The 23,483-nt window shown below is 44.6% G+C and overlaps 1 protein-coding gene across 1 annotated transcript; it reads left to right on the top strand.

Moving 5' to 3' along the window:
* Positions 1-4: 4 nt before the first annotated feature.
* On the top strand, positions 5-22,550 carry Ttc5 (tetratricopeptide repeat domain 5). The gene is made up of 10 exons (XM_028873545.2): positions 5-101; positions 4,176-4,308; positions 7,737-7,948; positions 8,318-8,468; positions 10,588-10,679; positions 12,522-12,578; positions 13,271-13,417; positions 13,564-13,778; positions 18,213-18,357; positions 22,032-22,550. The coding sequence occupies exons 1-10, from the start codon at positions 51-53 to the stop codon at positions 22,149-22,151; spliced, it is 1,323 nt and encodes a 440-aa protein (XP_028729378.1). The 5' UTR covers positions 5-50; the 3' UTR covers positions 22,152-22,550.
* Positions 22,551-23,483: the final 933 nt, after the last annotated feature.

Here is a 23,483-nt window from a genome sequence, read left to right on the forward strand (position 1 = left end):
GAGTCTCTGTGGTTACAAAGTTGGGGGAGGAGAACCCGGCAGTGGCTGGAATGATGGCTGATGAAGAGGAAGAAGCGAAGCGCGTCTTGCAGAAATTGCAGGTGAGGCTGTGAGTTAAAACCTTTGCCTGGTTGCTCTGGAAGGAGGACGTGCAGTGGTCAGGGCCGGGGCGGCGGAGGACGGGGGTTCAGCCTGTGCTGCGGACTGCTTGGTGAGAGCCCGGAGGAAGTCCTCCTGGTCGGGATTCCTCGGTAACAAGTAGCGTGTCAACGAGTGGCAGGTCGCCTCGACTGTTAACGGAGTTGTTTCGATCTCCACAGCAGCCATTTCTTCTGCCTCTTTCTGCTTTGAACTTGGCCACACTCGGTGAGGGACTGCAGAGCAGCAGCCCTGGTTTGTTAGTTTTAGGATTTACTCTGTTAATCTCTTAACCCCACCCTCTCCCCAGGTGACTTTTGAAGAAAGGCAGGAGGAGTTTCCACTTTGTGTCTCCACTTTTGTTTTAATGATCAAGATTTTCCTTAATCTTTAGGAACTCAGTTTGTAGTCTAAGACATCCTTGAATTTAAACTAGAACTATGCTTATACGTCTAACAATTTGTTTCTTTTTTGAGACAGGGTCTTTTTTTGTAGCTCTGGTTCTTTGTCGGCCAGGCTGGCCTCGAACTCACACAGATCCATTTGCCTCTGCCTCCCAGGTGGTGGGCGTGAGCCACCATGCCCCGCTAGTTCTAACAAATTTTAAAGCATTGATCAAGTTTCTTTGTTCCTTGGGTGCATTAAAATAACACTCAGAGCATGAACTTTGATTAACTTTATTCCTTAGTGTGACTGGCAGAAATCAGATTACTTATTTATTTGGCAGGGTTTCTCTAGGTATCCCTGGCTGTCCTGGAACTCACTCTGTAGATAAGGTTGGCCTCGAACTCACAGAGATCCGCCCATGTCTGCCTCCTGAATGCTAGGATCAAAGGTGTGCACCACCACCGCCCAGCTAGACATCAGATTCTTGATCCTATCCTCAGAGAGACGTTAGACACACTATATACATTTGCTTGTACAGGAAAAACAAACAAAACAAAACAAAACCTTATACCAAATAAGGTTTGTCGAGGCTATTTGAAGTGGTTATGAATCACTTCCTGTTTTCACGTTTTTCTACTCTCATTTAACAACTTATTGGTATTGCTTTTGCCACTACAGAAAACTGTTCAGTCCCCAAAAACCTAATCAACTAAAAACAGACAGTAAGACCTCATTCTGAATTTGCGGCCATGCTCATTACATGACAGGAAGTTGGTTGTGAATTTTCTTAGAACTCTGTTTAAAACAATTCCAAAAATTGTGTTCCACAGACCATTTTGACCATTTTATTATAGAACTTGTGGAAAACCCTAACTTTAAGTATGTGCTCTCAAATCAGTCTCTGCAAGGCCTGTTTTTCCTGGGAATAATGTGTGTGTGTATGTGTGTGTATATATATATATATACACACATATATATGAAAGTTTAAAAGCACTACTGAAGAAGGTGTCAGTTTATTCTCTTTATTCAGGCTAGGGCTTTGAATTACATACAGCAGATAGGGATTTGTTAATACCACGGGTGCTACGTTAGTTAACTCAATCACTGTATTTAATGAGAGCCCGTCATGACCCCTGTTCTCATACTTAAACCCTAATCAACATGAAAATCTTTCCATTATGGGAATGCACCGTGGTGATTCCAGGCGGTAGTGAATGAATAGGACATATAAAATAAAATGCCAGGCATGCTGAAGGAAACTAAGTGATTAACTGTAGAGGAGGGGGAGGAAGAAGTTACTTTGGTTTAGGTAGTGTGCTGGTCAATTTTTTTTTTGTTGTTGTTGTTAACTTGGCATAAGCTGGATCATCTGGGAAGAAGGAGCCTCAGTTGAAAACAACCCTCATTTGGCCTGTAGGCAAGTCTGTGGGGCACGTTTTGGGTTAATGATTGATGTGGGAGGAGGGCCCAGCCCACTGTGGGCAGTGCCACCTTGGGCAAGTGGTCCTGGACTAACCTGGAAAGCAAGTCAGTAAGCAGCACTCTTCCATGGTCTCTGATTCAATTCCTGCCTCCAGGGCCCTGCTTTGATTTGTTGCTGTGACTTCCCCTGAAGGTTGATGTTAAGTTGTGTGTTTTCCTTACCTCCCCAAGTTGTTTTTGGTCATTTCTTCTTCTTTTTTTTAATCACAGAAGTGGAAAGTAAACTAGGAGAGAGAATTAGGGAAGATCTTTCTGAGAAGTTGGCATTTAAGTCCTTATCCCAGTGATGCTGAGGAGTGAGTCATTGGGGGATCTGAGGAGAGTTTGCAGGTGCAGGGGGAAAGAAGGTCCAGGTGAGGGTGAACTTCATAGTTGGAGGATACTCATGGCTTGAGGAATATGGGGACAAGGAGGGTAAGACATGGAGTCTGTGGTGCAGTGGCTGTGGGAGGTCAGTTCATACTATCTTGTAGGTATTGGACAAGAGTTAGATTTTAATATATTGTCTGTAGTGGTGAATTCCTCAACAGTTTGTGATAGAGTAGAAGCAAATTGACCATTTAGGAAGTTATTGCAGTAGTCCAGTCACATATGGAAGCAAGTTTAGTCTAGAATGGTGATAGTAAAAACAGGTGGATGACTTTAGGGTGATAGTTGATGTAATTTAGTGGAGTTGGGCTGTATGTTTCTTCTGCTATTTGGTTTCAGGAAAGAATAGTGAAATAGTTTTATTGGCATAACGGGACGACTTAGAAGCATTTAACATTTACTCAATGAGAAAATGCAAGAGAGTCAGAAGATGCCCCAAGCAAACAAATAAAATCTCTCAAAACCCTCCAGCGATACCAAGCTCACCAGGTTCAGATTGGTTGGTTTGTGGTGGAAAACAAGGCCTTCCTTACAGGTTGCCGTATTTAGAGAGGCCATGGATAGCATATATCAGCATGTGAAAAAATAATAAATAATTTTTTAAAACAAGAAGTGTAGTTTTATTTTGGGAGTGTTTTGTTTTTCTTTTCTTTCTTCCTGTGTGTGTGTGTGTGTGTGTGTGTGTGTGTGTGTGTGTGTGTGTGTGTGTTTCTGGGGATGAGACCTGGAGAGCCTTATTCATGTTATCTATATCCATGAGAAAACAATGCTTACAAGTACATTTTTTTTGCATCCCCACCACATGCACTTAATGTTTTATTGCTGTGAAGAGACACCATTACCACAGCAACTCTTATAAAGGAAAGTATTTAATTGGGGCTGGCTTACTACAGTTTCAGAGGTTTAGTTCTTTATCATCATGGTGGCAAGCATGGACATTCAGGCAGACGTGGTGCTGGAGAAGTAGCTGAGAGTTCTACATCTGGATTCCCCAGGGAGCAGAAAGAGAGAGACTCTGGGCTTGACATGGGCTTTTAGAACCTCAAAGCCTACCCCCAATGACATACTTCCCCCAAGGCCACACTTTCTAATCCTTTCAAATAGTGACACCCTCTAGTGACCAAGCATTCAAATCTACGAGCCTGTGGGGACCATTCTTATTCAACCACACCCCCCTTTGTTTCTTTGAAACTGTAGACCTGGATGTAAAAGACTGCACCACCATGACTGATATTAAAAAATTTATGTATTGGCGTGCATGCCAGGGTACATGTGTAGAGGTCAGAAGACAGCTTGCAGTAGTTGGTTATCTCCCTTTACTATGTGGGTTCTGGGAGCTGAGCTCAAGTTGGTCAGGCTTGGCTGCAGACACTTGCCTTTACTCAGGAGGCCATCTCCCCTACTCAGAAGTCCAGCTTTAAGGCTAAATTGCAAAGTTTTGGGGACCAGAATAAGATAGAGTGGTCTGGTTGATTTTGGTTTATTTCAAGTCTCAAGGTGTCTCTTTCCTGTCTGTGGTGTAGTCATAGGGAAGCCCTGCTTGAGCTGTGAGAGATTGGTACATATGTAAATGCTGAGTAACTAGTGTGGGACAGCTTGGGACCATGAGATCCTGTGATCCTGGCCTTTCCTCCTCATCTGTAGCATTTGATAGGACTGGGAACCTTCTTGTTGTGCTGTGCCTCAATGTGAGGCAAGAGAACCCATGTGGCTAGGCCAGAGGCTGCGTAGTTAATGTAAAATCTTTTTGTCTGGTACTCTCTATTGAATGATTCTGTGCTTTTTTTCCTGTGTTCTAGGAACTGGTGGATCAACTCTACTCATTTCGAGACAGCTACTTTGAGACACACAGTGTTGAGGATGCAGGGCGGAAGCAGCAGGATGTGCGGGACGAGATGGAGAAGACCCTGCAGCAGATGGAGGAAGTACTGGGTATGAGCACCAAGGGGCATGCGGGCCCCCCCCCCCCCCCCCGCCCCCTGCCCTTCACTCAAGTGTAATAGTGCTTGACTCTTTCTCTGTGGACTGTGTGGTATCCTGTGTGTGGCTGCTGTAGGTTAGACCAGAGTATTGTCATGCTCCCATGGGGGATAGGACTCTGTCACTCCAAAGGTTTGATTATAGAAAATGGTATAAAAGAATATACTTTTTGCAATAATCTTAATATGTTTACCTGATTTTTCTGCCTCTATTTTTTTTTTTTTTTTTTAAGACAGAGTCTCACTATGTTGACCTGCCTGTCCTAGAGTTTGAATGTAGACTAGACCAGCCTTGAAATGAATTTGAACAGGCTGGCCTTGAAATCTACTGCTTCTGGCTCCCAGTGTTGGGATTATAGGCGTGTGCTACCACACCCGGATGCTCAGGTGTTCTTGAAGATTCTATACTTCGTGGCTGAAATCTAATCTTTTAACCTGATGGGAAGTCCCCACCGTCTCTTTCCTAAGCTCAGCTCTAAAGTCTTGTTGGCTGAGGACTTTTAATTACTGCTTTTATTTATCTAGGAAATTCTCTAGCTCTGTTTAAATTGCTTATCTCATCTTCATTTAACTTTGGTAGGTCATATATATTAAGAAATTCATCCATTTCTCTTTGGTTTTCCAGTTTGATGGAGTGTAGAGTTTTAAAGTATGTCCTTATATTCTCTGGATTTTCTTGGTGTCTGTTGTGATGTCCCCTTTTCATCTATAATTTTATTAATTTGGATTTTCTTTTTCTGTCTCTTAGTTTGGCTAATAGTTTGTCAATCTTACTGTTTTTTTTTCAAAGAACAAACTATTCATTTCATTGATTCTTTGTAATTTATTTATTTTTGTTTCTATTTTGTTTATTTCAGCCCTGAGTCTGATTATTTCTTGCTGTCTACTCTTTTTGGGTGCTATTTTTTCTTTTTGTTCTAGAGCTTTCAGGTGTGCTATTAAGTTTCTAGTTAATCTTTCTAATTTTTTAATATAGGCATGTAGTACTATGAATTTGCCTCTTAGAATGGCCTTCATCGTATCCCATAAGTTTAAGTATATTTTGTTTTCATTTTCACTCAATTCTTAAAAATTCTTGATTTCCTTCTTAATTTCTCTCTTGACCCATTTTTCATTCAGTAGTGAGTTGTTCAGTGACCAAGAGTTTCCATACTTTCTGTTGTTGATATCTGGCATTAATCCATGGTGGTCAGATAGGATGCAGGGTGTTATTTCAGTTTTTTTCATATATATATATATATATACTTGCTTTGTGTCTGAGTATGTGGTCAAATTTGGAGAACGTTCCATGAGGTGCAGAGAAGAAGGTACATTCTTTTTATGTTTGGGTGGGATGTCCTATAACCATCTGCTAAGTCCGTTTGATTTATGACATTATTTAACTCCAGCATTCCTCTGTTTAGTTTTTGTCTACATGTCCTGTTTCTTGGCAAGAGTAGGGTATTAAACTTACCCACTGTCCCTGTGTGCAGGCCACTATGTAACTTCAGCTGTGGTGGTGTTTCTTTTGTGAACTTGGATACCTCATGTCTGATGCATACGTGTTTAGGATTGCCGTGTCTTCTTGGTGTCACCCATAGGTGTCCCTCCCTAGCTCTTCTCAGTGGTCTGGTGTCAAGTCTGTTTTGTCATATGTTAAAATGGCTATACCATTTTAACTTGCTTTTGGGATCCATTTACTTGGAATATCATTCTCCCATCCTTTTATCCTGAGTGATGTCTTCCTTTAATGATAAGGTGTGTTTCTGGGATGCAGGAGAGCGATGAATCCTGTCTTCTAATTCATTCTCTTAGTCTGTGTCTTTTTATTAGGGAGTTGAGGCCATTGATATTGAGAGTCATCAATGAGCAGTGTTTTTTGATTCCTGTATTTTGTTGTTATGGTGTGGATTCTCCCTCTCTTTTGATTTGCTGTTCTGGGATTATTCATGTTCTTGGGTATGGTTAAAACTCTCTATAAACTGAAGTTTCTCTTTTAGTGTCTTCAGTAGAACTGGATTGGTAGATAGATACTGCTTATATTTGATTTTATTGTGGGATGTTTTTCTTCTATTGTGATTGATAGTTTTGTTGGGTATATTAGTCTGGATAGGTATCTCTGGTCATTTAGAGTTTGTAGAATATCCTTTCAGGTCCTTCTGGATTTTGGAGAAATCCATTTAGAAGTCAGGTTTTATTCTACTGGGACTGCTTTTGTATATTACTTTGTCTTTTTCCCTCAGGGCTTTTTATATTCTTTTTTTATTCTATTCATTTAATGTTTTGATTATTGTGTTTCAGTTAGGGTTTCTATTGCTTTGAAGAGACACCATGATCATGGCAACTCTTATAAAGGAAAACATTTAACTGTGGCGGCTCACTTAGAGTTCAGAGGCTGAGTTCATTATCATCATAGCAGGAAGCATGGTGGCATGCAGGCAGACCTGGTGCTAGAGCAGGAGCTGAGTTCTAGATCTTGATCCGCAGGCAACAGTAAGTGGTTGGATTGACTGAGTGTGGCTTGAGCATATATGAGACCTCAAAGCCCACCTCCACAGTGACACAGTTCTTCCAACAAGGCCACACCTACTCCAACAAAGCCACGCCTCCTAATAGTGCCACTCCCTATGAGCTTATGGGGGCCAGTTACATTCAAACCACCACATATGTGATCTGGTGCATTTTATTTAGTGTTCTGTATGCGTCTTGTACCTTGGTAGGCACTCCCTTGAATTTGGGGAAATTTTCTTGTGTGATTTTGTTGGAAATATTTTCTGTGCCTTTGATCTGGGTTTCTTCTCTTTCTGTATTTCTATTATTTATAGATTTGGTCTGAGGGAGAGACCTAAGGGGATGGGTCCACACCAAGAGTCCCCAGGGAGTTGGAAGTATGATAGGTGGAGGAGCTCCTGTGTGTAAAGTAGGTTGCAGTAAGAGTAAGACAAAGACTGTGCCTGGAGAGACAGGGATGAGATGGCTAGGTGAGCCCTGGGTCTGCACAAAGAGGAGGAGTCAGCAGTGAATGGAGTCAGGTGGGAGGAGGAGTCAGCAGTGAATGGAATCAGGTGGAATCAGGTGGGAGGAGGAGTCAGCAGTGAATGGAATCAGGTGGGAGGAGGAGCATCTGCAAGCCGGGAGCTGCAGGGCTGAGGCAGGAGCCCTAGTGATGGAGGGCAGTGAAAATCTCCTGCTGAGTCCCAACCAGCTGTGCCCACTGGGGGGCCCAGGCATAAAAAGTGTTTCTGGGTATTGGTGGCTGACACAAAGGAATGGGGATGAGCTGGAAGGGAAGGCCAAGAGGATCCCCAGAAAGGGGATCAAAGCTGGGTCTGCACTAAGGTTAGGTGGAGTCTCCAGCGGAGAAAACAATTCCCTGGTGTCTCACTTACCTCTTCTTCCTAGGTTCTGTCCAGGGTGAGGCACAGGCTCTCATGCTGAGGGGGAAGGCACTGAATGTGACTCCCGAGTACAGCCCGAAGGCTGAGGCGCTTCTGTCAAAGGCTGTGAAGCTGGAGCCTGAGCTGGTGGAAGCCTGGAACCAGCTGGGTGAGGTGTACTGGAAGAAAGGGGACGTGGCAGCTGCCCACACCTGCTTCTCAGGAGCCCTCACCCATGTGAGCTGCCCGTTCCCCCCCAGAGTTGGGAAGTTATGGATTCCTGTGGTTTGAATTTCCCTAAGAGAAGATACTGGGTCAGAAATGAATCTGAATGAGGAGAGTAGAATCAGAAGGGAGAAAGGGTGGAGGAGAACAGACCTGGGGTAGGAAGAGAGAGGCCTGAGAAAGGATGAAGGAGGGGATCAGGTTTGGCCTGAGTGAGAAGAAAATAGCATCCAGGGTTATCCGTAGGCTTCGATGGTGCACTTAAGAGGCAAGAATTTAGACAAAAGAGTGGAATCAGGAGAAGCTGAGACCAGTGTGGAGCTGGAGGGGGAGGGGGAGGTGGAGTCGGGAAAGTTGAGTGTGTGTCTCTTCCATTTACAGTGCAAGAACAAGGTCTCCCTGCAAAACCTGTCCATGGTGCTTCGCCAGTTGCAGACCGACTCTGGAGATGAACATTCTCGTCATGTCATGGACAGTGTCCGACAGGCTAAGTTGGCTGTGCAGATGGATGTCCTTGATGGCCGCTCCTGGTGTGAGTGTTAGGAAAAGATCTCCAGGCTTCTTGCAGGGTAGTGGTGCTCAGCCGTGGCTGCATACCCAAACCACCAGGAGTCCAGCTGTGAAGCCCTAAACTTGTTTGTTTTTTTTTTTAATCGTGTGTGTGTGTGTGTGTGTGTGTGTGTGTGTGTGTGTGTGTGTTGTTGTTGTTGTTGTTGTTGTTGTTGTTGGTGGTGGTGGTGGTGGTGGTGGTGGTGGTGGTGTGTCTCACATGCGTGGGTGAATGCCCATGCACATGTGGAGGCCAGAAGACACTGTTAACTCCTAGGTGGAGTTACCGATGTGTGCTGGATGCTTGGCTGATTCCATGGGTGCTGGGATCCAGCCTCTGCCCTTACGATTCTGCAGCAAGCACCCTTTACTGCTGAGGTGACCTTCAGCCCCTCTAAACTGACTTTGATGAGCTACTATTGGAACTCTCGTATCTCTTGATCTAAGACAGGAGACTTACGCTTCCCTGTAAGCAATGTAAGGTGTCCTTGTTTACCTTCTATTGCTGCGATAAACATCGTGACCCAAAGCAGCTTGGGGAGGAAAGCGTTTATTTCATCATATATCACCGTCTACTGTGAAGTCAGGGCAGGAACTCAAGGAAGGAACCTGGAGACAGGAACTGAAGCAGGAATGCTGCTTACTGGTTTGCTTTCCAGGTTCACAGTTAACCCGCTTTCTTATACAGCTCAGGACCACCTGCCCACAGTAGGTTGGGCCCTCCCACATCAATCATTGATCAAGAAATGTCCCACAGACGTACCTTCTGTCCAGTTTGATGGAGGCATCTTATTAATTGATTCTTCCTCTTCTCAGATGGCACTGTGTCAAGTGATCCCCAGCCCCCTTTCCCCACCCCCCTACCCCCCCCAAAAAAATCAATGTATCACCCTCCCACCCCAACTAAATCTAGCACACAGGGCTTTTGTCAAATCTGTTGAGAGTTCATGTTTATCTGTTTATCTCAGTAGAATTTTAACTAGTCAATACAGTGTAATACCTGATTTGGGGAACATGTAGGGCTTTTCAGAAATAGACTTTTTTTGAGTGTCAGCACTCAGGAGGTAGAGCCAGGTGGATCTTTGTTAGTTTGAGGCCAGCCAGGGCTACCTTGATGATATCTTGACTTAGTGGGGGGAAAAAGGCTGGAGAGATGGCTCAGTAGTTAAGAGCACTGGTTGTGCGGATCTCTGTGAGTTCGAGGCCAGCCTGGGCTACCAAGTGAGCTCCAGGAAAGGCGCAAAACTACGCAGAGAAACCCTGTCTCGAAAAACCAAAAAAAAAAAAAAAAAAAAAAAAAAAAAAAAAAAAAAGAGCACTGGTTGCTCTTCCGAAGGATCCAGGTTCAATTCCCAGTATCTGCATTGCATCTCACAACTGTCTGTAACTCCAGTTCCACAGGATCTGAGGCCCTCTTGTGGCCTCCACAGGCATTGCATGGTGTCGTGCACTGACATTCATACACATAAATAAAAATAAGTGAATTTTTTAAAAAGAAAATTCTGGAAGCACAAAACCTGCATTCACATTTTTTTTTTTTTTTTTTTTTTTTGATTTTTCGAGACAGGGTTTCTCTGTGTAGTTTTGTGCCTTTCCTGGAACTCACTTGGTAGCCCAGGCTGGCCTCGAACTCACAGAGATCCGCCTGCCTCTGCCTCCCGAGTGCTGGGATTAAAGGCGTGCGCCACCACCGCCCGGCTTTTTTTTTTTTTTTTTCTTTTGCAGCAGCAGGGCTTACAAGACCCCTCCCTGAGGATGTATAGGTAGTTAATGGTTGTTGGGAGAGGGAGAGACATTATCTTCTGTGTTGTGACCACTGGTAAGGTGCCCATGCCACGTTGGGTTAAAATAAACAGAGAGATGGAAGAGGCATTGACCGGGAAGAAGGGGATCCGTGGATGTGGAAGGGGGACAAGAGATGGGTAACGGAGGGCATATGTACAATCAAAATACATCCTATGTGTGTATGGAACTGTCATAGTGAAACTCATTATTATATACAGTACTATGTGCTAATAAAAACTTTAAACATACAGCCTCCCGAGAGCTGCTGGTCATATCTTGGACTGGGCTCTGAGATGGCCCCCTGCTTGCTCTTGCAGATATCCTGGGGAATGCGTATCTCTCTCTGTACTTCAATACTGGCCAGAACCCTAAGATCTCCCAGCAAGCCCTCAGTGCCTATGCCCAAGCAGTAAGTACTTGCGATCACCCGGGGCGGATGTAGAGGCAGCGGCCGGCCGGATCAGGAGCGGGTTATCCTTCCTGGGCTCCTTCAGGAAGTAGTGCTGGCGGAGGTTGCTAACAGCTCACGCGTCTACGTAGGTGACATTTTATAAGATATTGGGGACGGTGCCTTGGGGACAGGTAACTCCTTGAGTTGCCTCAGTGTTTTACAGGCATGCATAAAGAAATCATGGAGCCTGTTCTAGCATGTTCGTCTCTTTTAGTAGGGCCTAAAGCTCAGTAAAATATAATTTTAAAGAAAAGGGAAGCTCTGAAAATTCCAAGATAAATTACATGACATGGCTCCGGGTCTCCCACAGTTAGGCTTAGTGTGCACTGTTTCCGGGAAGTCACACAATGGAGCTCACACGTCACTGTGGTCTAAGCCGTGTTTATATTGACGACACTTGCCTTGGGGGTTGGGTTCCTTGAAGCTTAGAGCGCCTGTCTCTTCACTGTTAGAAGGCTCACACTTACATTCTGAATGCTCTTTATGTGGCCTTCATATTTATCTCTATTCTTTGCGTTCAGGTTTTTTTTGGCATAGTAACTTTCTGTTTAACTTACTCTAGCTCACTATGTCTTCTGGCAGAGTAAAGCAGCAGCTATGATGAATTCATACTTGTGGTTCAGACACTGTCCAAAGGGCAGAGGAATTGTATTTTACCCCAAATTATGTATTTATTTATTTTATAAACAGGGTCTCACTATGAAACCCAGACTGGCCTTGAACTTGAGATCCCTCCATCTCTGCCTCCTTAGAGCTGGTGTTATAGACATGCCTGCTCTTTATGCTTATTTTGTGGATATTTACATTTTCAAGACTGTGTCTTCAAAATTCCATATTTGTCCTCTGCCTCATAGGTTTTTCTCTCTCTTTCTTTCTTTCTTTCTTTCTTTCTTTCTTTCTTTCTTTCTTTCTTTCTTTCTTTCTTTCTTTCTTTCTTTCTTTCTTTCTTCTTCTCCTTCTCCTTCTCCTCCCCCTCCCCCTCCTCCTTCTTTTTTTTTTGAGACAGGGTTTCTCTGTGTAGCTCAGGCTGTCCTGGAACTCATTCTTTAGACCAAGCTGGCCTTGATCTCAGAGATCCACCAGCCTCTGCCTCCTGAGTGCTGGGATTAAAGGCGTGCACCACCACCACCACCACCACCACCACCACCACCACCGCCGCCGCCGCCCAGCACATAGTTGTTTTTAGGTCTTACTCTCCTCTTCTGCATTTAAAAACATCTTTGAAACAGCTGTTTGAATAAGCTTCGTTCATGTTGCTGTGCCCAGGCATTGAACGTAATTAAAAAACCCTCAGCACTGCAGTTTTTCCCCAGCACATCTCTCTGCGTTCTCTTACAGCTTTGTCCGTCCGTTTTAGAGTCGGAATGTGACTTACTGTGTCTGTTTAAAGAGCTTGATCCAGAGCATGACTTTGCCTACATTTGGAGCCATGCTTGTGGCAGAGGAGCTGGGTTAAGTCACTGTTTCAGCTTTAGGCTTTCCTCGTTTGTGTCTATGTCATGACTTAATTAAAAAAATCAGAATTATTTCATGTTTTCATCTTGTATCTATTTTTGTAACACTGTGTGGGTTAGTTATAACTCTGTTTTAAAGTTCCACACATGCAGTCAGCTTTATATCTTCAAGGCTTCAGAGGCAGAGTGATGCTCCATGCCCTTAGGTACCGATGAACAGCAGCGTGGGCAGAGATAACATTTTGGCAAGGAAGAACCCCTGGAAACGAAGCTTGGGACATGTTGAGCTTGGGTATCCTTAAAAATCGAGTCAGGATGTATTGATGATCTTTTTATCCCGTCGTAGGAGAAGGTCGACAGGAAAGCTTCCAGCAATCCCGACCTGCATCTGAACAGGGCGACGGTAAGGCCCGTGGGTGGCGGTCATCTGAAGGTAGACTAAAAGGTAGGACATACAGGGGCCGGAGAGATGGCTTAGAGGGTGACCACACTTGCTGCTCCGGCAGAGGACCCGGGTTCGGTTCCCAGCACATGTGTGCCTATAACTTCAGTTCTAGGGGACCAGAGTATACCGCGTACATGTGGTGCACATACATACAGGCAAAACACTTACCAAATAAAAATGTCTTAAAAAAAAAGACAGAGACAGCTGAGCCTTAGCTCCTGAGGGTGGCTGAGTTATACAGGACAAAGTTGGACACAGACCATGAGAGGAAAGCCTGATTCTTAATAGGGAGAGCTAGCTCAGTTCGGCCTCAGCCTGGGAGAGTCACTCTCCCTCCTGAGACTTCCTGAGGAAAGGGAGGGACTGAGGCAGTGGAGAGGTCATAGAGAATGGGGAGACAGATGGCTTAGGAGGCCTCTGGTTTTAAGGATGAATGGCGTAGCAGTTACCCAGCATGCTTCACTGCTTCAGAGTCTTGGAAATGAGTTTGTCTTTGCAGGTGTTCGCTTTGGCCCAGAGGAAAGGTGCTCAGTGTAGGACGGGGACATGGCTGAAGGACAGACAGTTTTCTCTAGATCCGTAGTCCACGGTAGCATTTCCTCTGCGTAGGTTGTCCGTCTGTGCTGATCATCCGGCTTACTTTTCTGCAGTTACATAAATACGAAGAGAGTTATGGCGAGGCCCTAGAGGGTTTCTCTCAGGCGGCAGCGCTGGACCCCGCGTGGCCAGAGCCCCGGCAGCGAGAGCAACAACTCCTGGAATTCCTCACCAGGCTATCCAGCCTCCTGGAGAGCAAGGTAAAGATGGGTAAGGACCACAGAGCGGTCGGTCAAATCCAAAAGGAATAGGGCTAGGTGGTGGTGGCCAGGCGGGCAGGTTGAGAGAAAGAATCGACTCCGTCAGTGTACCGGTTTCCAGCTCATCTATTTTCCTTCTTCTGCAGGGGAAGACAAAACCCAAAAAACTTCAGAGCATGCTGGGAAGCTTGCGTCCAGCCCACCTGGGCCCTTGTGGTGACGGGCGCTACCAGTCAGCCTCTGGCCAGAAGGTGACCTTGGAGCTCAAGCCACTGAGCACGCTGCAGCCTGGTGTGAACAATGGTGCTGTGGTCCTGGGAAAGGTGGTGTTCAGCCTAACCACAGAGGAGAAAGTCCCCTTGTGAGTTTCACCTCCTCCTCCCGGTGAACTAACCGCTCTTACTTCCTGGCCTCTTCTGGCCAGTAAATTTACAAATGACCGACTTTTACTACCTTATGGGACCTGCTCCATGTGCAAGCCTTGTCTAGGAGATACCTAACAACCTCTTTAATTAATTATTATTATTATTATTATTATTATTATTATTATTTTACAGTTATACAGTTGTTATATTAATTTTGTGTATGTGTGTGGCAGGCACGTGTGCCACAGTCTTCATGTGGCTGCCCGAGAACAACGTGTGCGAGTTTTTCCAGCGTCCACACGGGGGTCCCAGGATCAAACTTAGGCTGCTAGGCTTGAGCACTTGAACCCGATGGGCCGTCTTGCTGGCCTCCAACCGTCTGGCGATGGAGGCGTTTGTGGGTTCTGCTGTTGCCTGTTGTTTTCCCCCGACTTCGGTGCTTTGTGAATTTCTAAATTGGTATCTGAAACTGACAGGTCATTTTTAAACAAATTCATATGAGTGTTTGTCTGTATGCATGCATGTATGATGTGTGTGACGTTCAGAAGGTGTCAGCTTCCCTGGAACCGGAGTTATGGGTGGTTACACGCCACCGTGTAGATCCTGGGAACTGAACCCGGGTCCTCGGCGGGATCAACAAACGCTCTTAATTGACGAGTCATCTCTCCAGCCCCCTTGATAGGCTGTTTTTAAAGTCAGACAGAGAAACTTTAAAATTCTTCATTTTCTTTGAGTGTTCAGGATCACAGAGTTGAAGAAAGACAAATTTAGATTCTGTTTCTAGATAGTTCTGGAAGGTGAGCTTCGGGTTAGGGTAGAGGCCTGGTTGGGATCTTACCTGGGTCTTGCTTTCACTTTCAGGGTTTTATTGTCTTCTTTTCCTTTCTTCTCTCTCTCTCTCTCTCTCTCTCTCTCTCTCTCTCTCTCTCTCTCTCTCTCTCTCTCTCTGTTTTAATATACAAATAACTTGCTTTCTGACTTATTGTTACTTAGTTTGCTTCTGTGTGGAAAAACAAAACCAGCCCTGTACTCTCACATCTGTAGTTCAGGAATTGTCTTTTCAGGCAGGAACTTGTTGAGCAGAGGGATTGTATTTTAGTATTCATTAATTTGGGTTTTGGCATAAGTGTTCAGGGAGGGAGGAAAAAATGTAAGGGACACACGCAGAGCATGCTTACAGTCCAGGAAAGGAGGGAGTTAGACTATTTACTGAGAAAGAATTTAAAGACATTTATACCTCATTTCATGTGCGGATGGTGGTGTGCACATGCCATGTAGCATGTGTGGAAGTCAAAGATGAATCTGGGGAGTTGGTTTCTCCCTTCCACTATGTGCGTCCTGGGGATGAACTCAGATTGTCAGCCTCAGTGGCTGGCGCCTTACCCACAAAACCATCTTCCGAGAAAAAAAAAATCTTGAAAACTCACTTGTTTTCAAGTACTATGAGTACTTGATGAGTACTGTGCCTGCTTGGTCCTTCACACACTTCTTGTTCTCTGGTTGAGTTCTTTTCTACTGCAGTAGTTTGTTTATTTGGGCTAGCCTCAGCCCTGCAATGATACCTTCCTATCTCCCACACCCACCTTTGTCTTCCAGACGCTGGGCCACAGGCTTGTGATCTGTGTGCAGTGGACCGCCACTGTCTCCACTCTTCTGCTGTATGGCTGTATAATATCCCCACTTACCTTCCTTCTTCCTCTGGAGGCTGTGGCTCTCCTAGAACTCACTATGTAGAGCAGGCTAGCCTTGACCTCACAGAGATCCACCTGGCTCTGCCTCTCATGCTGATGTGCACCAGCATGCTGGGCCTCTTTTCTTTTTTAAATTATGTGTGTACATGTGATCATGCATGCACATGTGCTGTGTCATGCATGTAAAGGTCAGATGACAACTTTTTGGAGTTGCTACTTACGTGACAGATTTTTTTTTTCCTTGCAAGATACAACATACATGTCTACTTACACCAGAAAGAGAGGCCAGGACAGACAAAAATAACGATTGCACCAATGTCCGATTTGGTGAACCAGTGAGGTTTTTTGTTTTGTTTTTTAATTGCAGTTACAAACAGGAGTATGGGTGAGGTGTTACTCACAAGGAGCAGGCATGACCCAAAGCACCTGCGTCACCAGGAAGTCCACTCCAGCATGGGTGATGACTCCTGAAAACTGGTGCTGTCTATGGAGCAGTATGCATTCAGCACATCTCTCTCCTCCTGAAGTTTGCGGGGTCCACCCCAGCAACTGTTTACTCCCTTTTACCTTATTGGCCCTCGAAAATCTGCCACTTTTTATGTTCTCCTGCACACGTGACGTGTTGAGGCTGGTGAGCCTTCCCTTCCTTCCTGGAGTCCATGTTTCAATTAGGAGGGAATTGCTGCAGTTGGGAGACACACGCCAGTTCTCTGTGCTGCACGTGTTCTGAGTTTGATCCCAGGCAGTAACCACCTTTACCTGCAGAGCCGTCTTGCTGGCTGTGTGTGTGTGTGTGTGTGTGTGTGTGTGTGTGTGTGTGTGTGTGCGCGCGCGCGTGTGCGTGCGTGTGTGCGCACATGTGCTTAGTGCTCTCGGATCAGAAGAGGGCATCAGATCTGCAGTTAGAGTTACTGAAGGTTGTGAGCTGGTGTGTGGGTGCTGGACTGAACCTAGGTCTTCTCCAAGAGCAACAAGTGATCTTAATTGTTGAGCATCTCTCCAGCTCCCCACATTCCCCTCCTTTCCCCTCCCCTTCCTTTTTTTTTTTTTTTTTTTTTGAGAAAGGCTTTTACTGTGTGTTCTTGGCTGGCCTGGAACTGACAGGGATCTTCCTATCTCTGCCTCCTGAGTGCTGGGATCAAAGGTGCATGCCACCACCCCTGGCATTTTGAGACAGGCTCTCTTATAGAATCTGGAGCTTACATTCAGAACAAGACTAGCAGGCCAGCAAGGCCCTGCGACAGTCCTCTCTTGCACGTCCCAGTGGTGGGATCACAGCTTTTTTATGTAAATGGTAAGGATCTAACTCAGGTCTTCATGCTTGCGTGGTAAGCTCTGTCAGCTGAGCTCTTCCCAGTTTCCCTGCCTTGGTTTGCACATGTCTTTCTGTGTGTGTGGGTGTAAGGTGTGTGTGTGTGTGTGTGTGTGTGTGTGTGTGTGTACGTACGTACGTACGTGTGTAGGGTGCCGAGGCTGATGTTAAAAGTCTTCCTCAGGTGCTCTCCCCCTTGTTCATTGAGTCAGGGCTTCTTAGTTGAACCCAGAGCTGGCTGTTGTAGCTAATCTAGCTGGTCAGCTTGTTCCTGGGACCCCTTGTCTCCAGCTTCCTGGGTTGGAATTACCGGTGGGCAGTGTAGCCCTGACATTTGTGTGACTAAGAGGCTCTGAATCCTAGGGCTCATGTTGGTGCAGCAAGGGCTTGAATCACTGAACCCCCCCCCCCCCCCAGCACTACCCAGTTTTTTTGGACAGAGTAACTGGCCTTCATGCAGGATCCCCCTGCCTCCCCTCACCAATGCTGGGATCACTTGTGCTACCACATTGGGGTTGGGGGTTGGCGTTCCTGGTTTTTTTTTTTTTTTTGGTTTTTCGAGACAGGGTTTCTCTGTGTAGCTTTGCACCTTTCCTGGAACTCGCTTTGTAGCCCAGGCTGACCTCAAACTCACAGAGATCCGCCTGCCTCTGCCTCCCGAGTGCTGGGATTAAAGGCGTGCGCCACCACCGCCCAGCGGCATTCCTGTTTTAACTAGCTGGTTTTCCCCATTTTTTCCCTGTTTTTTCCTTATTTTCCCTTTTGCGTTTTGGAATGGGGTTTTACTACATAGTCCAGGTTGATTGTAAATTCTACGTATTTCAAGATGGCCTTGAACTTGGGATCTTCTTAGCCGAGCTTTCTGTGTGCCAGAATTGTAGTTATGTCCCAGCAATCAAACATCCTCCCACCAAGCTACTCCCCAACCCAAGTGGTTGTGTTTTTATCTGATTCCTGCCAGATTATGGGTCATTGCCAGCTGGATTAGTATCTTACTGCTAACAATGCTTGATATGTAGTAGTTAATCAAAGTTTGTGGAATCAACCTAAATTGATAGTGATTGTAGAGGGTTTGGTTCAGTGTATGTTAGTTAAATCGTTAGGCCAGGAGTAATGATCTAGTTGCAATATTTTGGGTTAGTTTGTTATTAACATTTATTGAATGACCTCAGTGTGTATGTACATGTCCTAAGTTCTCAGTGGAGTGACATTATGGAGCCTTGTTAATGTTTCCTAAAGGTATAAAACCCAAGGTAAACGAGGATTCAAATGTATATAGTGGATAATAATACTTGTAGACTTCTAAGTAAGTGACCAAGAAAGCATTCTTTATTTTGCTCTATTTTAAAACACTGTTTCTATTCTTTCCTGCCCACAAACCTTTGATGTTTTCCTCTCTCCCTCTCTAACCCACACGGACCTGGAAGCACCTTTGGCTTGGTGGATTCAGATGGTCCGTGCTATGCAGTGATGGTGTATAATGTGGTCCAGAGCTGGGGAGTGCTCATTGGGGACTCCGTGGCCATTCCTGAGCCCAACCTTCGGCATCACCAAATTCAGCACAAGGGAAAGGTGAGTAATGTCCAGCGGTCTGTGACTCACCGTCTCTGTAAATAGCACCAACCTTCTCTTTTCAAAACATAGAAGTAAAAGTAATGCATGTGTATGTGATATGTGTGTGCTTCTGTGTGTATGTACTGTATATGTGTGTGATACGTGTTCGCTTTTGTGTGTGTATACTGCATATGTGTGTGATATGTGTATGCTTCTGTGTGTATGTACTGTATATGTGTGTGATACGTGTTTGTTTTTGTGTGTATGTACTGTATATCTGTATATGTATGTGACGTGTATGCTTTTGTGTGTATGTACTGTATATGTGTGTGGTATGTGTTTGCTTTTGTGTGCATGTACTTGTCTTACAGACAGTAGAAATAGGGTTTTATTAAAACACCAGGACCAAAGGCAGCTTGAGGAGGACGGGGTTTGTTTTGTCTTGTACTTTTGCATCCCAGTCCTCCAGCAACTGGGCAGGAACTGGTGCAGAGACTGGAAGAACTCTGCTGACTGGGCTGCTCTTCGGAGCATTCTTACAGCACCCAGGACCAGGTGGCACCGCCCACGGGATAGGCCCGCCCTATCATTTATTATTAATTATTAATAATAATTATTATTAATCAATTATTAATCAAGGAAGTGCACTACAGACTGGCGCACCGGCCATCTCATGGGAGCGTTTTCTCGATTGAGGTTCCCTCTTCCCTGATGACTTCAGCTTGTGTCAAGATGACATAAAAACTAGCTAGCATATACTGTATACACATGTGTAATATGTGCGCTTTTGTGTGTGTTTATTATACACGTGTGTGTGTTTGTGTATATATAATATATGTGTCTGATGAGAAAATTGGTGCATATTATATACACATGTGTGATATGTATGTTTTTGTGTGTATTAATATACAAATGAGTAATATGTATATGTTTTTGTGCGTATGCATCATATTTGTGTGTGCTTTTGTATGTATGTATTGTATACACATGTGTGGTGTATGTTTGTGTTTATGTATTTATATATATTTATTTATATATGTGTGATATGTATGTACATTTGTGTGTATGCACTATATCCACATGTGTAATATGCATGCTTTGGTGTATATGCATTATATACATATGTGTGCTATATATACTTTTGTTTGTATGTATTGTTTACACATGTGTGATATGTGTATATTTTTCTGTATATATATATATATAATACGTGTGTGATTTTGTGTGTATATATTATTTATACATGTGTGCTTTCATGTGTATTTACAGACATGTATGTTTGCATATGTAATATATATTTGTATTTACACATATAAACATGTAAATTTATATATAAACATGTAAACTTAATGTAAATGTATATAGTTGTATTACACACAGATAGATCTATATTTTATTGTAAAGGAAAACTACTAGTAAGCAAAAATAAAGAATGGGCTGAAATATCTCCTTGATATTCTAGTGATAACTAGTGAACACATCTTAGTCTATTAGTTTTTTTTTTATTTTTGTTTTTTTGAGACAGGGTTTCTCTACATAGCCCTGGCTGTCCTGGAACTCACTGTGTTGACCAAGCTGAACTCACAAGAGATCCTCCAGCCTCTGCCTCCCAAGAGCTGAGATCAAAGGTGTGCACCATCACGCCTGGCTAGTCTTTTATACGTTAATGAGAAACAGGCTGTGTAAAGGAATTTTAGACATTTTTCTAATAACAGAAAAGGTACCAGCTCATCCTCCTAGTTCAGAGGTGGCTGAACTGTGAACAGGCTGCTGGAAGAGCCTCACCCGGGAAGTGCTTGACCAGCTATGTGACGTGGGCCCTTTAGGCCCCAGTAAAACAAGATGTTGTATGTATGTATGTGTGAACATCTCTAATGGTTTTTATGCATTTGATTGTGTTCTTTGGACTCGAGACATAGTAGTGATGATGAGAGTTGACATTTACTGAACACTTAGACACTGCTAAGAGTCTTACCGCCTGGATCGCCTGATTTCATTCTAATACATGAGGCCGGGCTGGAGCCATGGCTCAGTTAAGAGCTCTTGCCGCTCTTGTAGAGGTCTTGGGTTGATTCTCAGCACCCACAGGGTGGCTCGCAACCATCTGTAACTCTTGGTCCAGGGGATCCGACCCCCTCTTCTGACCGCCATGGGCACTGGCACACATGTGCACATACATACATAAGAGTAGAATCGCACGCCTTTCATCCCAGCACTGGGGTGGCAGAGGCAGGCGGATCTCTGTGAGTTCGAGGCCAAGCCTGGTCTACAGAGTGAGTTCCAGGAAAGGCACAAAGCTACACAGAGAAACCCTGTCTCGAAAAACCAACCAACCAACCAAACAAAAAAACCAAAACATGAGTGAAGATGCTTAGCCATATTCTTACCATTTAGGTTGGGGCAGCAGCCTATGTATGGTACACTGACCAAATCTGGTTCTCAATCTGTTGTATAGCCTACAAGATGAGGATTATTTCTATTTAAAACTTAAAAAGAAATTTATTTTGTGTGTGTGTGTGTGTGTGTGTGTGTGTGTGTGTGTGTGTCCGTCCCTGTGCGTGTACACGGATGTGCATGCTGTGGTATGTGTGGAGGTCAGAGGTCAGCTCTAGGAGTTGGCTCCTTCCTTCTAACGTGTGCTTCTGGGGATTGAACGAGGTCACCTGGCTTGCACAGCAAGTGCTTTAACCATTGAGCCATCTTGCCAACCTTTTAATTTGTACATGTTTTATACATATGTTATTGTGTTTTAATGTGGATGGATGTTTTGTCTGCCTGTATGTATGTACACCATGTATGTGCCTGGTACCCTTGGAGGCCAGAAAAGGGCATCGGATCCTCTGAAACTGGAGTTACAGGCAGTTGTGAGCTGCCTGATGTTGGTGCTGGGAACCAAATTTGGTTCCTCTGGAAGACTAGTGCATGCTTTTAACTGCTGAACCATCCCCAGCCCCTATAATTTCCTTCTTAACACTGAAACAAAATTCTTGACAAATTACTTGAAAGATAGAGCACCCATAATGTTTTCTAAATGCATTTTCTTATAAGTTTATTGATTATGTTTCTCATATGAATTGCTTTTAATTCCCCCATACTTGCTGATATTCTTGTTGGGACTTTGTTAAAAAAACAAACAAACAAAAACTCGTAAGAATTTTGCTGTGACTTAGAAGAGCCTGCGTCACATTGCCAATCAAGCATTTCTTGGGTGAGGTTCCTCCAGTAGCCCACACAGCTCAACATCCTTCTGAGCTGGGAAGATGAGTTGGTCCTTTTCCCGCTGTTGGGACAATGCTAAAATTCCTTTACATAGTCTGTTTCTCATGAACATAAAACAGAAGTAATCTATATTTGTACTTGGCAGTTTTAATTTGGGGCTTTACACAGAGACTAGCAAGTTCCCGTGCTTCTGGCTGGCTGCTATCTGTTTCTAGAAACTGGAGAAGTGCAGATTCTCCGAGAGCCGGCGGCTCCCTTTTCTCAGGCAGGGCAAGCAATGTACTTTTCTGGAATGGGGGACTGTCATATTCTTACAGCTGTATTGCTGGTGTCGTATCCGTCTCAGGAGCTGTCTCCTTTGTTCACCTTGATTCAGTGTAAGATAGAGGTGAGGGGGTGAGCATGCAGGGGTAAGGGTAGGTGGAATAAGTTACTTGACCTTGATCTGTAATGAGGTGGCCTGTCTTTTCTAGGACTATGCCTTCTCCAGTGTGCGCGTGGAGACGCCTCTCCTGCTGGTGGTGAATGGAAAGCCACAGAACTCCAACAGCCAAGCCACAGCCACCGTGGCTTCCAGGCCACAGTGTGAATGACCTGGCGGAGGAGTGGAGGTCCAGAGAGAAGCTCACCGGGGTGCTGCGAATGGAGATTTCTCTTTCTCCGCCCTGTAACATAGTTGGGGGCTCTTTCCCCTGTGGCATCCCAGCCACCTGCAGAGCCGTCACTACCCTGGTTTATTCCTCCGGCCTCCTCAAATGTGCTGACTGAGAGGGAGGACAGAGCACTCCTCGAACTGTTGGGACCCTGTTATGGGAGACTCTTTTCCCCAGGTCTGGAGATGTTTTGTCAGTCCCAAGATCCCTGTTGTTGCCTCTTTCCTGAGTCTAATATGTATGTATATATCTGTTTACTATTTATTGCTGAGGGGCTGAACTTTTCTATCATTTTTGAGCATCTTTTTTTTTTTTTTTTTTTTTTTTTTTTTTTTTTTAATTTTTAGATTTAAATTCTGATGGGTGTGGTGGGACACCTTTAATCCCAACACTTAGGAGGCAGAGGAAGGTAGGTCTCTATGAGTTCGAGGCTAGCCTGATCCTATATAGTGAGTTCTAGGCTAGCCAGGGCTACATTAGTGAGACCCTGTTTCAAAAGAAAAAAAAAGAAAAAGAAAAAGTTCTTCCTCTTCCTTAGTGCTGGAACAAAATTAAATTTGTTTGGAAAAAATTTACTCTATAGTTTTGTCTCCTTATTCTCTCCTGTTATAAGGGTTCTTGGATTTAAGATCTCTAAAGTCTGTTGGAATGACACTGCTCTCTTTGAGTATTATACAAAATAGTTTATCTGGAATTGCAGGCCGTTGAGAGCCACTGGTGCTGGGAACTGAACTCGGATCTTCTGCCGGAGCAGTTTGTATCCTTAACTGCTGAATCAACTATCCAGGCCTAAACTTGTTATTTCTTATTTTTTGTGTGTGACATACGTGCAGCTGTTCACGCAGCTCTGCATCCCTGTACGCATGAGTGAGGAGGCCAGAGAAAGGTGTGGGCGCCTTCCTCTGCCTTGTTGCCGTGAGCTAGTGTCTCTCACTGAACCAGAAGCCAGCTGTGTTGCCTGTCTGGCCATCAAGCTCTTCAGATCTGCCTGTGTCTACCCTTCAGTGCTGGAGTTCCAGGCACATGCATCTGTGCTGGGCTTTTTACATGGGCGCTGGAGATTTGAATACAGGTCCTCACGCTTGAGAGCAAGCTTTCCCAGCCATCCTCTTGGCACTCTTCTGCCTGCCTCCCTCCTTCCCTCCCTCCCTCCCTCCCTCCCTCCCTCCCTCCCTCCCTCCCTCTCTCCCTCCCTCCTCCCTTCTTTTTTTTTTTTTTTTTTTTTTTTGAGATAGTTCTCACCATGTAACCTTAGCTGGCCTAGAACTCATT

This window comes from Peromyscus leucopus, chromosome 9, assembly GCF_004664715.2.
Source record: "Peromyscus leucopus breed LL Stock chromosome 9, UCI_PerLeu_2.1, whole genome shotgun sequence".
In the NCBI taxonomy this organism is placed as follows: Eukaryota; Metazoa; Chordata; class Mammalia; order Rodentia; family Cricetidae; genus Peromyscus; species Peromyscus leucopus.

What these genes read in the sequence shown, in the direction of transcription:
- Ttc5 (XM_028873545.2), top strand. Translation starts at nt 51, where the DNA reads ATGATGGCTGATGAAGAGGAAGAAGCGAAGCGCGTCTTGCAGAAATTG. An exon ending in TCAGTGCCTATGCCCAAGCA is followed by an intron (nt 10,680 to 12,521) that starts GTAAGTACTTGC and finishes ATCCCGTCGTAG; the next exon opens with GAGAAGGTCGACAGGAAAGC. An exon ending in CCAGCCTCCTGGAGAGCAAG is followed by an intron (nt 13,418 to 13,563) that starts GTAAAGATGGGT and finishes CTTCTTCTGCAG; the next exon opens with GGGAAGACAAAACCCAAAAA.